The sequence below is a fragment of the Dasypus novemcinctus genome, chromosome 13, assembly GCF_030445035.2.
Source record: "Dasypus novemcinctus isolate mDasNov1 chromosome 13, mDasNov1.1.hap2, whole genome shotgun sequence".
In the NCBI taxonomy this organism is placed as follows: Eukaryota; Metazoa; Chordata; class Mammalia; order Cingulata; family Dasypodidae; genus Dasypus; species Dasypus novemcinctus.
The window spans coordinates 96,004,697-96,023,879 of NC_080685.1; the positions used below are offsets into that span (position 1 = coordinate 96,004,697).

At 34.7% G+C, this 19,183-nt stretch overlaps 1 protein-coding gene across 3 annotated transcripts in view; it reads left to right on the forward strand.

Moving 5' to 3' along the window:
• Window positions 1-6,567, forward strand: part of SYT14 (synaptotagmin 14) — a 274,064-nt gene extending 267,497 nt beyond the window's left edge. For all 3 annotated transcript variants that reach the window (XM_004476234.5, XM_023584002.3, XM_071207709.1), the window contains one exon: window positions 459-6,567. In XM_004476234.5, the coding sequence (XP_004476291.1) occupies window positions 459-772 (314 nt within the window). In that variant the 3' untranslated portion in view covers window positions 773-6,567. The remainder of the gene's footprint in view (window positions 1-458) is intronic.
• Window positions 6,568-19,183: the final 12,616 nt, after the last annotated feature.

The window sequence follows — 19,183 nt, forward strand, 5'->3', positions numbered from 1 at the left end:
TTTGTTTATTCTGATTCTCTGAAAACACAGTGGAATGCTTTACAGTGTTGTGGCTAATTGAGCTTGCTGAGTGTTTATTAATGCTATGACGTCCTGCTTAGTGAAGCTCTATGGGGAGGGTCACGGGTATGGGTGGTAGTGGGAGGCCAAGGATGGGGGTGGGAGGATAGAGAAAGGATTATGAGGTATACCTTTAAATTCTAACTGTAATCTAGAGATAGTGAGGCTCAGCTATTCCTCCAAAATATTTTCTGCCTACTTAGCATTCTGTGTACTTAACACATTTTTATTAGCATCTATAGCAAAATAGAATTGATTGAATTTCCATTAAACATGGTATACACCATATCCTTATAAAGTGTATCTACTGAATCTTCTCAGTAACTGTTACTAGAAAGCTGTGTTGAGTTTGTTTCAAATGATATGTGTGGTATGTTGTGTGTTTTTTTTTCCCGTAGATACATATGTTAAGTTAACTCTCCTGAATTCCATGGGTCAAGAGATGTCCAAATGCAAGACATCCATCCGCAGAGGGCAGCCAAATCCCGTATACAAAGAAACCTTTGTTTTCCAAGTGGCCCTATTTCAACTTTCTGATGTGACACTGATACTCTCTGTGTATAACAAGCGCAGCATGAAAAGAAAAGAAATGATAGGCTGGATTTCTTTAGGTCTGAATAGCTCTGGAGAAGAGGAACTCAATCACTGGACTGAAATGAAAGAGTCAAAAGGACAGCAAGTATGCAGGTGGCACGCACTGTTAGAGTCCTGATGAATGGGCGCAAGGTGCAGTTAAAATCCAAGGCAGCATTGTTTCTGATCACAACATTACTGTTTTCACCTAGTCGCCGTTAGAAGAGCTGTTCTTCGAAGAATCATATTCAACATTCTACCAAATACATGAAAATCCGTGGAAAGAGCATCTAATACTGATATGAATGAAGAAAAGGTGTATTTCTGTAGAGCTTGATGAGGAAAATGAGAAACTTATGTCATCATTAGACAAATAGTCCTCCAGAGAGTAAATAACATGATGGGGTTTTTGTTTTTTGTTTTTTGTTTGTTTTATTTGCGGTATGGGAGATTGAACCCAGGACCTTGTATTTGGGAAGCTGGCATTCAACCACTGAGCCACATCGGCTTCCCTAAGCTGGCTTTTCCATTTGTTTTGCTTGTTGTTCATTTTTGTTTTTTCAGAAAGCACCGAAACCAAACCCAGGACCTCCCATGTGGGAGGTGGGAGCTCAACTGGGTAAGCCACATCCACTCCCCAATAACATGCTTTTGTTTTGAAGTTAATTTTACTTTAGCAGAAAAGCCGGTGCATTCATTAAAAATCAAAATTATAAGTGAATTTTAAAAATCAAAACTTTACTCACAACACTACTTTAGTACTACACTACATATTAGCTATAAAACAAACCTTGACTGGCCACTCCCTGGTGTTTGTAATGCTCTTCAACATAAAAAAGGAGTTCTCCGATTCTGTCGTAAGTCAGATCTAGGTGAAGGGTTTCAGTCACATTGAAAATTGTTTTATTTCAAAATTTTTCCCTCTGTGCACTTAGTTTTATTGTGCCTCAGTTACTCTTAATAGCTCTAAATCTAAGTGCAAACAAGCATTCATTTTCATAAAGGAATTTTTTTACATGTTATTAAAAATAAAGCTCATTTCTTCATTTGCCTCTGCTTTTGCCTGATCCAAAGAGACCAAGTCACTGTACTGGTCCCTTGCAAGTCTTTTAGACAGGTTGTACTGTAGAACTATGTAACTTTCTGTTGAAAGCACTTCCTGTATTCTTGTATTCCAATGTAGGAAGCTAATAGAGCAGGGTTTACTTTAAAATTTCTTTCAGTGATTGACTTTAAAACTGTAGCCATGTGAAAATACGTTTTTTACATGCTGAAAAGTAACAGATAAGCTGTTGAAAATGAAAACAGCTCTAGTTAAAGAAAAATTTAATTATCTGCTCTAAGTATTTAGTAACCAACACTGCATAAAACAGGTAACATTAAAAACAAGAAACTGTTCTCTCTCTAAACCGTCTTCACTCTTCAATTTGTATTTGTGATACAGACTATCCAGTTCTCAGTTTGAATCAGAACATCATGTTAAAAACAGTCCTGAGATTCCTTCTGCAGTTTCTAGTAACTTGTGACTAGATTTTATGAAATTTACAGATACGTTTTTCAACGTGATGTCATCCTGTGCCTTTCGTGTAAGTTAAATTTGCTAAAACAGCTTGAAAGTTGTATTTGCAAAATTAGGCCTTCAATTTTTATAAATGTAAAGATTCCTCAGAATAGCGTCACAAGATCTTTATTTCCTCTGAAGTTATGTAAAGATATATAAAGTACTAATTTTTTTAATGACAAAGCACTTCCATTTGTTTTTATATTTAGGAATTCTGGTTAATCAGGAAAATTATAAGCTATTTTCTTTTTAATTTTGCTTCTTACCCAATATATAATTTTATGTGTATACTTTATTAAATATATGCATATGTTTTATATATATGAAAAATATTTTTTCTCTTTCTTATTTCTAATTAACTAGACAAAATCATACTATTTACCACTTACTAAAAAGCAGTATATTATTGTTCCTTGTCCCAAGTAAATACTATATATTATTCTAACTTAACCTTGTTATTACCATAATAATATAAACTGTGCATAGATATTATTACTTTAGCTTGGCCATACTGAAGGACCTTAAAAGAACAAAAGACAATGAACTCCTAATGTTTGTTTTTTAATTTAAAAAATGATAGGTCTATACACTCGTACATATGCACTATAAGAAAAAATATAAATGCTATTTTGGGTGTTACCGAGTTGCATTAAAGGGGAAAATCTATTCTTTTGTTCTGTCAATGAGCTTTTTCAAGGGTTTTTTTATAAAGGAGTCAGGTTGTAGAGTTAGAGCATGAATCAGAAGACAAATGTCTTATTTAAGCATTTTCAGCAACAGTATGGAGAAAGAATTGAAGGGGGTTATGTAGATTTTACTGGGAAATTGGATTTAGGCATTTAATGCTGCAAGTATCTGTTCTGGCTTTGAAACAACTGACTGCATTGCTCACAACTCGTATCCACCTAATAAAAAAGGTTATCAGTCTTATTTGTAGCTGTAACAAAAGAAATCAAACACATTAATAAGATCAGCTTGGTGCTTTCACTTTTAGTGAGGAGGAAAAGATGTAACTAATTATTTGGTAAATCTAATCTTTCTTTAGACCTTTCCCAGAATTGTGTGTGTCCCTCGATATAGTCCTTAGGCTTTTATCTGATGTAAGTATCAAATCCAATATGGCCTAAAAAGTAATCGACATATTTTTAAATATCAAAAAGTACTCTACCTCTACCCCAGCCACCAAGTCCTCAACAATTATGAATCATCTAATCTGTGTACTTAATATGCACGCCCCTGCCACACACACACACACACACACACACACACACACGATATTTTTTAAAGTTTTTTTAAAGGTGAAGATTCCCTGACTTTTTCAGATAACCAAACAGAAAAACAGCTTTCAAGTTTATGGATTATTTTTCTCTTCTGTGTATTTGCTAGAAAATATATTTGTTTTTGGGTGCTATTTGCTGCTATTTTCCTCTACACCTAGCAAGATGTACATTTTTTTTCCTGTGGATTGACACAACTTAGAGTAATTACTCCCCCCAAAATTGTCTATTCTTTTAGAAAAGGATTAAATAGGGCTCAAGAGACCCACTTCACTCTACTGAATCTAATATACAAGACAGTACTGCTTTTTTGTGTGCTTGAATTTGCATGAAAGCTTAAAGGCAAAATCTTATGTCTCAGTATTTATAGCAAATAGGAGTCTACTAATTGGCAGCAGTGTTGGCTCAGAAACTTGAAAAAGACAACCTACTTTCTTATTGTTCTGTTAAAATCCCCTAAGTTTTATTATAGAATAAGATAGTCATATATGGCAATTGACTGGCATCCATCTGAGCTCCTAAGCCTGGAGTTACAGGCTTTATTTGTCTAAAAAATGTAGCTGTTTATTACTGTCTAGGAAACAAAGTGTATTTCAAATCAGTAAAAATTTTGCTTAGTATAACATTCCTCTTAACTTTCAGAAGCTTTGTTAGATAATCGTGTCTTCAGTACTAACCACGATTTGCATGAACTTCATTTGCATATTTTCTTACTATGCATTCGGCGAACTCTCAATAATGTTATATTTCTTGACAAAAATAATAAATAAAACAATTTATAAAAAGAAAAACAATGAGAAAATGTCTAAACTACTTTGATTAATATACACGCTTAAAGTAGGACCAGAGAGTGTACAGATGCCCAGGCCAATGTTAAATCAATTTCTCAATTCTCTTATTTTCTTTTCACTAATCAATTAAATCAGAAGCATAAGCAATGACTGCAGAGTAAGATTAGCACCAAAAGGGAACGTGCTAATAGAATTGAGCATGTCCTTCAAAATAAAAGTGGGTGAGGGGACCAAATGTTACTAGTCTTTCAAATGAACTTGGACTGTTTCAAGTAAACTGTTCGAAGGTGAACATTTAAGTAGAGTAGGAAGAGTAATCACCAACAGATTTTCTTTCAAGATCCATATCCAGATATTAATAAAAAGGACACAGATTCATTTGTATGTCACCATTTGCCTATATAGACTAGGTAGTCAACCCATAGAGAATTTTCACATTGATTGTTACTATTCTGCCAAAAGTTTTCATTTCTGTTTTCCAATATTTGCCATCCTAAGTTCACCTATGACCTACACTGGAGGCAGTCATCAGTATCATCATCACCAAGCACACTTAATGTTGAGCACAAGGTAAAGCACTTTTTAAAATTAATTTTAAAACAGAATTTCTGCCACCAAAATTTATAATAATGATGATGTTAACTATCATTTATTGAGAGCTAGCACATTAATGCATTATATTGCTTAATTCTCACAGCGACACTATGAGGTAAGTAATCTTAACATTTTACAGATGAAGAAACTGCAATATAGAAAGTTGAAGCAGACTTGCCCAAGGTTTTCCAGTAAGTAGTAGAAGTGGGATTAGAACACAGGAGTAGGGGAGCTGGTGTAGCTCAGTGGTTGAGTACCTGCTTCCCATGTACAAGGTCCTGGATTCAATCCCCAGTACCTCCTAAAAAATAAAATCCACTATACATAGAACACAGGGGGTAAATTACTCTAAAATCCATGCTCCTTATTACTATGCATATTGCAGTTGCCATCCCCTTGTTCCAAGAAAATCAGGACAACATTATACTAATTTGATAATCCTACCCACCTTAAAGAATATTGAATGGCAAAGCTAGGAAAAGTACACACTAACACACATGCTCCTCCAGAAAGAGAAATAAAAGGGGGGAAAAAAGATTTTTTCCCTCTTGGGACACAAATGGCACTTTGTGTCATGCTTTGTAGATGACTTTGGTTTTCAAAGACTTGGGGGTTGATTTACTCTGTGACTTTAGACTTTAATTATACTGATTTAAGTGTATTAATCAGTTTGATTGTTCCTTGACTACTCTTTGGAGTCCAAGGAATTTTAATTGTATATGATCATCTTTCTACCCTGTGAAGTGGGTAGCTTGTATCTGGTAGCCCACATCTTACTCATTTCAGTGGTGAGAAGAGACTTGTCTCCTGCCTGCTTCCATTGCAATTTATTTATGCTTCTTCTATATCCTTTATTAAGGCTTGACTGGCATTACAGCTAGTTTTATTTCATATGCCTCCCTTTCCCCTAGTTGTAATAAATTCTTTGCTTTAGGTTTATGTGCCTCTTTGTTCATAGTAGGGATACAATAAATATTGAGTTGAACTAAATTCCTTATGACAGAAATCAATAATACTGTTATATGAGGCTAAATTTCTGTGAATCCTTTGTTATGCATATATTATTTATTCCTTCGTTCAGTCAATATTTATGCATACCTAATATGTGCTATGTGTTGTCCTAAGTGCTACAGTGTAGAGAATAAATTTGATGGATTAAGTTTTTGCCCTCATGGTGCTCACATTCTAAGATGGGAAGAGAGCCACAGAAAGATGTAATTTCATTTTGCATACTAAAGCATTAAAGACAGAGTCATGCACAGATTTCTTTGGGAGTTAGAAGAGAAGTACAAATGCAAGGAGTTCAGAAAATTTTTCTAGAGAAGAAAACCCCTGGGTTAGGTCTTGAAGTACAAATACAGGTTAGACTCTCATCAAACTCCAGTACATATTCTCTCCAAGATCAAAATATAAAACACCAAACTTTAGTGTGCTTAAGAATTATCTTGCTACCATAACTTGTATTATAGAGCTCCTTCTCCAGAGATTCTATTTCATTTGGTCTGAGATGGGGCCCAAAAATCTATGTTTTATTAAGCTCCCCAGAAAATTCTGAGATATGCTTGTACGGAATATTGAGCTCATTATATAGAATTACTGGTAGGAATATTTCAGTGCCTGTGGATCAGATCCTTAAGTATGATAGTGATAAATAAGAGAGCATAAAACTAGGGTTAGTGTTATTGATCTTTTTCTTGCACTTCCTGAAAAAGAATGATATTTAATGAGAATAGAAAAAAGTGATATTTAATTATGAGTTCCTGTACATTCACATTCAGCATAACTCTTTCAAAGTGTTCCTTGTTATATATAATAAATCATATTGTGGTGGTTTTATGATTCCTGCAAATTCCTTTGGATTATTGTTCAAATATTTCCTTCCAGTCTGTCTTTACCTGATAGATATAAGGCAAAGAGCATGTCTGAGAAGATATTTATCTAAAAGACAAGTTTGATGACAGAGTCACATTCCATGTTGTGAAAATAGAAAAAGGATCACTTTAAAAGCTACTTTAACAATAAACTACACTGCATCTTTTTTTTTTTTGTACGATGAGGGGGGAAAGCATGACCTTTTAGATAGGAGATTTCTAATGAATTTTTTAAAAATGTAATAGCTGCAGCCAACCTTCCTCCTTCCCTGTCAGCTTTCCTTGTCAAGCAGAGATTGTGAGTCTGAGAATTCTAAGAAAATCTTATTTCAGCCCATTACTGTTAGAAAGGTTGTGTTAGGCCATTTTTTAAAGAATTTTTTTCAGTTATATTGCTTTCCACTTGTACCATTTAATAAGGTTTCAATCCTTTATTATTTTATGAGTTTAAATGAATTAAGTCAAATGAAGATATTTAAACCTTGGTTTGAAATTCTCTTGTGTGCATACAGATTACCATGCAATTTAGGGGAAGAAAAAGAATACATCTCCCCAAATTTAAATGTATCCAAGAGGTAATCTTTTATTTTCTTAATTCACCTCTTAATACTCAAGTCAAGTTGTATTATTAGGAGTCCTGTGGTCTTATCAAGATATTACTTTTGCAGATGAGGCTTCTTCTTGTCGGGTAAAGACCACAGTGAAGTATAATGGCAGAATAGTAGAGGTTGAATCACAACTCTGTATTAAAATTGTGCCACTTAGTAGCTTAATGTTCTCTCTCAGGCCAGCCATCTTCTCATTCATAAACGCAGGGTGATAAAAGCCCCTTCACTGAGCTGCGGTGAGGATTAAACAAGCCAAAGTACCTGTTGCAATTAATAGTAGCTTTATCAAGAGAAGATTGAGGGAAGCCTGACGTAACACGTTAGAATGTCCCAGACATGCTATCAACCCCCAACAAGCTCTCCAAATGGTTAATCACGAGGCCTACCTACCACAGAAGGCTTTCAAACGCTGAATTTATTTTCACGTCCTCATTAAAGCCTTGTCATATAAATTAGAAGCATACTAGTGAAAAATCCTATGCCATATACTTCTCTGCAGCTCCTTCACTGTTTGGCACAGTCCTGGATGTTTAATCATTGATTTGGTTTAAGAATTCTCATTTCTACACCCTCACAAAGAGAGCTTGGAACCTTTTTCATAATACAGAGATGGGAAATGAGTTTTTGTCAAACAGCTTGACTTGTTGGAGTCATGATGGGACTTTGAGGTGCTTACGGCTTCTGGAGTTTCTGAAGTGAATTAGCAAAGCAGCAGCGTGTCTGCCAGCTCCCTCCCCACCTCCTTCCCCTGCCTCCCACCCTCACCAAAATGGAAAGCCCTGTTCCTAAGTAAGGAATTTATACTATGTCTCTGTCAGTATTCTAAAGGAAATCAGACTTACCTTTAGGCAAATGTAAAGAAGTAACCCTAGGTGGTAGCATTTTTGTAGTCTTCTGGGTAGTAAGCTTTCTTGCTTCTCTTGAGCAACATGCGAAATGGCTTCCTAGTTGCCACGTTCATCAGATGAACTGCAGACCCGGATTCTTCACTAGAAACACCAATGCTTCTGGCACCTCTGCTCTAATCTCTATTTTATTACTGTGCTCATTTTTAAGGACCTCTATTTCAAAGAGCAAGTTAATACAGAAGCCTTAGATCCTCCTCTTTCTCTAAAAATAAATGCTGTGGATAAGGTACATCAGTTTCTATTGCCCCCCATTTCAAATGTCAACACACTTCCTTCTCTGTACTTTGCATGTCTTTATGTGAATATATTTTACATTTTGAAAGTTTTTCCCCCACAAAGGTCCAGGATCACTAAACTAGCCCTCTGAAAAATGAGGTTATTTGTATATTTGGAATATGATTACAGAATGAGGCTGTTTTTGTGACTGTGTTTGATCTGATCTATGGCTTGAGGTCTGGTTAATATAATCATAATGTGGTAGAGTTTGATAAATTGAAAGTGTTAGTCCAAAATGAGTGTAAAAAATCTAGTTCTTTTTCTCTTACACTGTAGCTTACTCTGTGTGTCTTTTTTAAAATTTACATTCTTTCTTCCTCCTTGCCTTTCCTTCCATTCCTATCTGTAAACGTTCGCCCTAGATACCCGATGTTAACTCCTCAAAGCTGAATAACATCTATCAAAATGGGATACCCTGACTTTTTTCTCTTAATCACGTGGACTGGACAGTAGGGAGGCCAGACTGGCTTTCTTATTAAAAGAGGAAGGCATAAAACGCTTTAGCCGTAAGATAGTTCTGTGATAGTTGTTGTTGTTCACTTACATCGAATAGTGCGGGTAGTACCCTAAAATCAGGTATGGATTGGGAGCAGAGCAGGGAACTGATTATTAATGTAACAGGAGTTTGGCATAATTTTACTATAGAATTCCAACCCCTTAGTACATAAAAATTAGTATATTTCTAAATAATTAAGTATGAGAACAAAGTCACTGCTGTGACAATAGTTGTGAAAGATTTTTGACATTTTTCTCAATGTCAGTTTGACAGTCTGTACTTTAAATACCTAATAATACGTTATTATTTTGGAGCCCTTCTTCACCCTCTTATTTGTTATTCTGATTACCAGTAAACCTAGTTTTGCTATTTGAGTTTGTCATTTAAATATTCAAGATGACTTTAAAAAGAAAAACCCTAAACACCATTCAGTTTATTCCTTTAACATGTGCTGTCTCACCTGATACTTATTGTGTTTAAAATGAATACCCAATAGATGAAATATAATACTCCATTATACACTGAAAAAAATAATTTTCTGAAATTAGTTTATATGTTCAGATTTGCTGGAGTGCTTATTTTCATAAATCTAGGCAATTAATATTAAATACGACTGTTTTCTTTAATGAGGAAATAGGAATTTTCCTTTATCTCTGAGATGTATTATTTCTCTTTGCCTTTCACGTCTGATTGAAAGGGAATGGCTGTGAACCTCTCAACACCACTTCATTTGTCAGTGTCTCAGTGTGCTACCTTCCTCTTGATGGTGTAATTTTCAGTAACAACTAATCCTTTTGTACCCTTAAGGGTAGATCCTGACAGAGATTCCTGTTCATAAGCTTATTAATGTTGATGAAAATAATTCATAAGCACCAACAAGAGAAAGACCCCCAGAGCGTAAAGGGACCAGCATCTCAGAGCCCTGATGCGGGATGCCACCTGCAGTACCTCCGTGTGATCTCAGTTATAATGGAATAGAAGCCACCTTCAGGTCATTATGACATGTTCTCTCCTTTTGGTCTTCCTCCCCCCTCTAGCTTGCATATTCTTTTTATTTTACATTTTGTGAGAAGTCCTGTAAAACCCTTAGATTTATAGTTTTTTACATGTGGATATAACCAGGCAATTTCAAAGAAAGAAAGAACGCTGATGTGAATACCATACAAACATAGGGCTTCTGGGTGGGGGTGGGCAGGGAAATGGTGCTTGTTTTTGTTTTGGGCAGTCTTTTCAGATAAATATTGAGAGGATTTGTAGTATTCTGAATTATGTCAGTTTTCTTGTGTGAGGGAAGACCAGAGTAGCTTTTGCATAGAAATTGGCTGTCAAAGTATTTAACGTATTTGAACACTTATTTGAAGCACCACTAGAAATAATGTTGATTGTTCCAACGGCATTTTTATTTATTTATTTATTTTAAAGGAGGCACGGGTAATTGAACCCAGGGCCTAGTATATGGGAAGCAGGAGCTCAACCACTGAGCAATATCTGCTCCCAACAAGAGCATTTTGATATTATAAATATTACTTTAAGTAAACCAAGAGAAAAATCTCAGCAGCAGCTTGCATTACAAAATTAATTTATAATGTTTCTGCATAATTTTATCAATGTGACTTTCCTTTATGTTGTTAACATAATAGAGTGGCAACAATTTTGAGGAATCTTTAAAGCTATCATAGAGGAGACAACCAAATTTCGGATAGATTTTTACAAGAATTCTGAAAAAAAAGTGTAGAAATACTACTTTTCAGTTTCATTAATTTGGGGAAGTACAGTTATATGATTTTTAAGAGTCTTCATAAATGTTGAAATCTCTTTTTCTAAAACTCTATGAGGTTCATCTTTGCTAAGTACTCTTGTGTTGTGTTTTATTTCTCAAAATTATGTAGTTTTCATGGAAAATGCAATTAGTCAAGTATTTTCTTGAATATTCCCTTTGTTGCTTTCTTTTGCTTTTTTTTCTTCTTTTCTTCCTCTTCCCTTCCTCTTTTCCTTCCTCCTTCCCCTCTCTTTCTTTCTTTCTTATTTTGCTTTATGTATGTTTCAGGAAGCTTCCTTAATAAAATTATAGTTTCTACAGAGCTTTCTTACATATTTTTCTAATAATGGATATAACAGTATGATGACGTTTAAATGCTCTGTGAGCAAAACTCTCAAACAACCTGAAGAAATATACTGCTGATTAACATTTTCTTTAGTCTTAAATTGTCTCCAACATATTTGCTAGTGACTCTCTAAACCATTAAGGGATCTTATTAATACAATTGAGTGTCTGTGTGGTTATAAACAGTGTTGTATGATTGTCACATATTTTGCATTTTTAGTTAAAAATATAAACAAATGTGTGTGAAGCAATCCATTTTATAGAATGAGCATATATCCGATCATTTTCATGTAATTGAAAATGTGCTGTATGTTGCATTTTATTCCCATGTCTACTTTTCTACTCTCTTTGCACCGATTGTCTCGGTGCCTTTTTCTTCTTGTACGATTGTATTACATAAAGAAATTGCTGATTTCTGTGTAAATAATGTTAATGTTATTCTGAAAAGATTTTAATGGCAGTTTAATTTTTCAGAGAATAAATTTTTGTGTGGGTTAAAAGTTACTTTTCTTTACTTCATATAAGAAATCTCTTCACGTTCTAGCACTCACATGGAATGGGTAAGATCTGACTTCTCTATTGACGATACAAAAAAATCAACCCTGATTCTTACCATTGACAAGTAAGTGTTAACATGACTATTACAAGAAAAAACAATACTGCAGTTATGGGAGAAAATGGCAAATGGAGGTATGTAAATGCTATTACGATCTTAGGTTTGAAAGGACTGTTGTGTAAATGTGCTATAAAATATTGCCATCAAATGTTTGGGTCATATTATTTTCTTTAATTTTAGTTAAATCTGACCTTCAAAAAAAAAAACAGACTACAAACAAATTGAAACATTTTAGAATAGTTTCCTTTAAAATACAAAAATAAACCAAGAATGAAACTAAATATCTTCAAAACAATCTCACTATCTTTATGCATTATGTATACACTATTATCTGTCTTACTCTTTCATTTAATGCGAATTTGTCATAATTCATATCTGTATTGTCATTCTATTTAACACAATCATTTTCTATTTGGCAATAGTAGTTGGTTGATTTTTATTATATTTTAATTAGGTAGTTATTTTATTGCTTCCCAGAAACCTTTAGGTTAGATATTTTTCATTTTTCATCATCTTGTCCTATTATTTCCAGCAACAAAAGTGTATAACAAACAGTACTATTTTGCATATAAAAATAATTTAAACTCTTGGTGCTCTAAAATTAACAGAAATTAAAGTTGCAACATTCTCTTTCTCTGATTGTCTTTGAATCCTTAGTCCCGTGAATTAACCAGATTAACCAGAATCCTAACATGAAAAAAAATTTTTTTTTGTTAGAGCAGTGATAACCGGTTTACAGAAAAACCATGCAGAAAATAAATTCCCTTATATCCCCCTCACACATGCAGTTTTCACTGTTGTCAACACTTTGCATTATTGCGGTGCCTTTGTTAAAATTGATAAAAGCACATTTTTATAATTGTATTATTTACTGTAGACCATAGTTTACATTAGGGCTCACTGTGGGGTTTTTTTCCTAGTAATATATGCAACCTAAAGTTTCCCTTTAAACCCCATTCAAGTATACAATTCAAAGGTGTTAATTACGTTCAGAATGTTGTACTACCATCACGATCATCCATTACTTAAACTTTTCCACCACCACAAACAGAATCTATATACCAATTAAATATTTACTGCCCATTACTTAACCCCCACCCTGGCTCTTAGTAACTGATATTCTGGTTTCTAAGTCTATGAATTTGCTTTTTCCAATTATTTCCTATCAGTGAGATCATACAATATTTGTCCTTCTGTGTCTAGATTATTTCACTCAACATGATGTCTTCAAGTTCCATCTATGTTGTCACATGTGTCAGCATCTCCTTTTTATGACTGAGCAATAATCCATTTTATGTATATACCACATTTTGTTTATCCATTCATCTGTTGGTGGACACCTGGATTGCTTCCCTCTTTTCACAATTTTTAATAATGCTGCTCTGAACATTGGTGTGCAAATAACCTGCTTTCAGTTATTTGGGCTATATACCTAGAAATGAGATTGCCAGGTCATATTGTAAATCTATACTTAATTTTCTGAGGTACTGCCAAATTCTTTTCTGCAGTGCCTGCAACAAGTGTTCCTGCTTCTCCACATCCTCTCCAACCCTTGCTATTTTCCGTTTTTTTAACAGTAGCCATTCTAGTGCGTGTGAAACGGTATCTCGCTCTGGTTTTGATTTGCACTTCCCTAATGACTAATGAAGTTGAGCACCTTTTCATGTATTTTTGCCATTTGTATATCTTCTTTGGAGAAATGTCTGTTCAAGTCTTTTTTTTTTTTTTTTTAATTTTTTTATTTTTTATTGACTTTGTAATAATATTACATTAAAAATATATATGTGAGGTCCCATTCAACCCCACCCCCCCACCCCCCCTCTCCCCCCCCAACAACACTCGTTCCCATCATCCTGACACATCCATTGGATTTGGTAAGTACATCTTTGGGCACCTCTGCACCTCATATACATTGGTTCACATCATGGCCCATACTCTCCTCTATTCCATCATGTAGGCCCTGTGAGGATTTACAATGTCCGGTGATTACCTCTGAAGCACCATCCAGGGCAGCTCCATGTCCCGAAGACGCCTCCACCTCTCATCTCTTCCTGCCTTTCCCCATACCCTTTGTCCATTATGTCCACTTTTCCCAATCCAATGCCACCAGTCTGTTCAAGTCTTTCTCCCATCTTTATGTTGTTTGTCTTTTTGTTGTTGAGTTGTAGGATTTATTTATATATTCTCTATATTAAGCCCTTATTAGATATGTGGTTTCCAAATATTCTCTCCTGTTCTGTAGGTTCTCCTCTTTTTACTTTCATGATGGAGTCCTTTTATATACAAATTCTTTTAATTTTGATAAGATCATATTTGCTATTTTTTTCTTTTCTTCTTGTGCTTTGGGTGTCAAGTCTAAGAAACCATTGCTTAAAACAAGGTCGTGAAGATACTCCCCTATGTTTTCTTCTAGAATTTTTAAGTTTTGGTTCTTATATTTAGGTCTTTGGCCCATTTTCAGTTAATTCTGCATATGAATATCCAGTTTTCTCAGGACCATTTGTTGAAGAAACGGTTCTTTCCCCATTGAGCGGACTTGGCATCCTTGTCAAAAATCAGTTGCAGGGAGCGGTGTAGTTCAGTAGTTGAGCGCCTGCTTCCCACATGCAAGGTCCCAGGTTCAATCCCTGGTACCTCCTAAAAAATAAAAAAAAATCAATTGGCTATAGATGTGAGGGTCTATTTCTGAACACTCAATGCAATTATTGGTCTATATGTCTGTTCTTACGCCAGTACCATGCTGGTTTTCTTACAGAAGCTTTGTAGTAAGTTTTAAAATCAGAAGTATGAGTCTTCCAACTTTGTTCTTTCTGAAGATGGATGTGGCTACTTGGGATCCCTTATCCTGCCATATAAGCTTGGTGATTGGCTTTTACATTTATGTAAAGAAGGCTCTTATAATTTTGTTTAGGATTGCATTGAATCTGTAAATTGCTTTGGATAGAATTGACACCCTAGCAATATTTAATCTTCCAATCCCTGAACAAGGAATATCCTTCCATTTATTTAGGTCTTCTTTAATTTCTTTTAGCAATATTTTGTAGCTTTCTACATATAAATCCTTTATATACTTGATTAAAATTATTCCTAGATATTGAATTCTTTTAGTTGTTATTGTAAATGGAATTTTTTTTCTTGATTTCTTCTTTACATAGTTCATTGCTAGTGTATAGAAACATTACTGGTTTCTGCATGTTGCTCTTGTACCTGCCTCTTGCTGAATTCATTTATTAGCTCTAGTAGCTTTGTTGTGGATTTTTCAGGATTTTCTATATATAGATAGGGTCGTGTCATCTGCAAATAGGGTAAGTTGTAATTCTTCCTTTCCAATTTGGATGACTTTTTTTTTTTCACCTGATTGCTCTGGCTAGAACTTCCAGAACTTTGTTGAATAATAGCGTGACATTGTGACATTGGGCTTCCTTGTCTTTTTCTTGATCTTAGAGGGAAAGAGTTCAATCTTTCACCATTGAGTATGATGTTAGTGATAGATTTTTCATATATGCCCTCTATATGTTGCAGAAGTTTCCTTCTATTCCTAGCTTTTTGAGTGTTTTTATCAAGAAGCGGTGCTGGATTTTGTCAGAAATCTTTTCCACATCAATTGAGATGTAGGTTTTCTCCTTCATTCTATTAAAGTGTATCACATTAATTGATTTTCTTACATTGGACCACCTTGCACACCTAGGATAAATCCCACTTGATCATGGTGTATAATTCTTTTAATGTAATATTGGGTTCAGTCTGCTAGTATATTGAAGACTTTTGCATATATTCATAAGAGATACTGGTCTGTCATTTTCTTTTCTTTTGATATCTTCATCAGGCTTTGGTATTAGTATGATTTTGACCTCACTGAATGAGTTAGGGAGTGTGCTTTCCTCATCATTTTGGGGGAAAGAGTTTGAGCAGGATTGGTATTAATTCTTCTTGAAATATTTGGTAAAATTCCCAAGTAAAGCCATCTGGTTCTGGACTTCATTGGGAGATTTTTTATTATCGATTCAATCTTTTTACTTGCTATTGGTCTCTTCAGATCTTTTATTTCTTCTAGAGTGAGTGTAGGTGTTTGTATGTTTTGAGGAATTTGTCCATTCATGCAAATTGTCTGATTTGTTGGCATATACCTGTTCGTAGTATCCTCTTATAAACTTTTTTATTTATGTGGGTTTGGTGGTAATTTCCCCCCTTTGATTTCTGATTTTAGATGTCTCTTTTTCCCTAGTCAGTCTAGCTAAAGGTTTGTGGGTTTTATTGATCTTTTCTAAGAACTAACTTTTGGTTTCATCGTTCCTATTGTTTTTTTTATTGTCTACTTCATGTGTCTACACTCTAATCTCTGTTATTTCCTTCCTTCTGCTTACACTGGGTTTATTTTGTTCATATTTTCTAGGTCCTTCAGTTTTGAGGTTAGGGCTCTGATTTGAGATCTTTCTTCAATGTAAGCATTTGGAAGTATAAATTTCTCTCTTAGCACTCTCTTTGCTACACCCTGTAAGTTTTGGTATGTTGTGTTTTCATTTTTATTTGCTCAAGATATGCCCTATTGGTCTGTGTTCTTTTTTTTTTTCATTTTGTAATGAGTTGTCTTTACTGAAGCACACAATCATATAATGAAATATATCTGCTTAAAATAAATGGGTTCATAACTTAATCTCCAACTACACTTTAAGGAATTTCTATCCTTGCCCAGTAGTTACTGCTGACTTCTTCCTCCAAGTAGTTTTGGATTCCATTAAGATATGGAAGGTTTTAAAAGCAAAAATAATAGTTTGTTCACAGAAATCACACAATATCACAACATTCACAAAATTATTACTCTGAGATTGTAAACAATGGCTCAATTAGGAATGATTTATTGATTATTTAGTACTTGAAAAAAAGTTATTTTCATCTGGGTCATGACTTACAAAATTACAGTTGATATAAAATGAAATTCCAGCACAAAATAGGCACATCTGCACTCTATCAAATTATTAAGTTGTCACTTTATATTGTTGCAGGCATGTTTAGGTAGTTACTCATTACACCATGTTAGTATACTTAAGTTTATTTTTTTAATTGCAGTTTAATTATAGCTCCTTTGATCTCCAATATGAAAAATAATATTTAAGTCAACATTTTCTTTCCTTAGATTATGAAAATATTCCATGATGTTTCCATTTGAAAATAAAGTCGTTCCCAGTTTAAAAATAAAAGGTCTCAGTAAAATATGTGGAATATTTTGAGTAATACTTTACAATGAATTACAATAGTATGATAATATACTTAAATGCCAAAAAAAAAATGGGGACAAAGTAATGATCTCATAAACCTATAAAAATAATTGGGGAGCAGATGTGGCTCAAGCAGTTGGGTACCTGCTTCCCACATGGGAGATCCCAGTTTGGGTCCTAGTGCCTCATAAAAACAACAAAAACAAACAACAAGCAAACAAATGGAAAACTAACTCAGGAGAGCCAACGTGGCTCAGGGGTTGAGCGCCAGCTTCCCACATATGCAGTCCTGGGTTCAATTCCTGGCCCCAGTACCTTAAAAGGAAAAAAAAAGGAAAAAGGAAGGCATATTATTGGTTAGAATAAGGAAAATATATACAAGGGAGGAAAACTACCAAGAAAAATTTTATTATGTGGTAGATACTGTCAACTTTTCACCAAAATCCGTGTTTCCTTTCTTGGTCATAATGGCTAAATTATATTTCTCCTCCTCCCTTCAAATTAGGCATGGCCATATAACTGAGTTTTAGCCAATGGAATATGAGAAGAGAGGATGTGCACCAGTTTCTAGGAGGCTTTTTTATAAATAATTGTGCTTTAATACCTTCTTTCACTTTCCACTGGCTGGTTGCAAAGGGAAATGGAAGCCTAGGGGATGGCAGAACTACAAGTTGAGAAGATCCTGGTTTACTTCATCGAAAAGAGACAATCATGTAAGTATGTTTTGGAATGCTAACACAAATGAGAAAAAATTCTGTGGGTGAGCCATTATAAATTTTGGGCTCCATTTGTTACTGTAAACAAGTGAATCTAAAACAAATAGTGGTACCTTCAAGTGGGTTCTATCCTAGAAGGCAAGCAGCCACCAGTGAGGAAATGATAGAGTAGGCTGAAAAACTTGAAGTCCGTATTCTGCAGCGGCAAAACTTTGGTAAAACAGTTGCCTATTTTACTTTGAAGGGTGTCGGATGTGGCTACGTATCTGGTAGTTTAGGGGAAATGATTTGAAAGAGCTAGAATAACTGTGTATTTGAGATATTTTTTGCTAAAAGTGTTACAAGAAAGCAGTAAACTCAGATAAGAGTTCAGTAGTTTTCAAGCAGAGATTGAAAGGAATAGAGAGAGCCCAGAGATTAAGTGCTTTTCAGATTGGAAAAGTCTACTTCTAGACTTCAAAGATTAGGAGTTGGGGTGGGGCACAGATGAGGCTCAGTGTATGAGCACCTGCTCCCCATGTACAAGGTCCTGTGTTCAATCCCCAGTATCTCCTAAAGAAAAATTAAGATATGACTGAAAATTCTGAGTAACAAAGACCCATTAAGACTGCTCAGATAAACAAAGGTGTTCAACCAGGTGGCAAAGAACAAATGTTAAAAAGAGTTACCTCTTGTTTCAGAGAAACTCAGGATAAACTTGCATGCTCATGAAGCAAGCTGTGAAAGCTATATAGCACAAAAAAGGAAATGATTCTCAATAAATATTTCAACTGAGATCATGGAATATAATGACAAGAAAAAACTTCCCAGAAGTCAGAGCAGGTGACCATTGAGAATAATGGATAAGGGAGTGCCTACCGTATGATGCCCATTCTTCTCCTTTTCAACTGAAAATTTTTATTGTGATTGTTCTTTTCCTTCCCTACATTGTGTCAAGAGATGAGCTGAGCTGCCAGATGTGGAAGGTAGCTGATTGAAACAGTCGAACTGGAAATAACAGTAAAGCCTTTAATCACTTACTGTGATGATAGAAGCAAGAGATTGATCAATTAATAAATGTGCAAATGGTATCTCTCCAAAGAAGTGCTACACATGGCCAATAAGCACATGAAAAGGTGCTCATCATTAGCATTAGAAAAATGCAAATCAAAACCACAGTGAGATACCATTTCACACCCACTAGAATGGCTCCTATTAAAATAAATAAATAAATAAAAAGTGTTGGGGAGGATGTGGAGAAATAGGAACACATGTTCATTTTTTGGTGGGAATGTAAAATGGCTCAGGTGCCATGGAAGACAATTCAGCAATTCCTCCAAAAATACAGAATCACTATACTATCCACCAATCCCCCTTCTAGATATAAACCCAAACGATTTGAAAGCAGGGACTCGAATATATATTTGTGCACCAATGTACATAGAAGCATTATTCATAATGGTGAAAAGAAGGAAGCAACCCAAGTGTCCACCAAATTAATAAACAAGATGTGGTATATACATACAATTCAGCTATA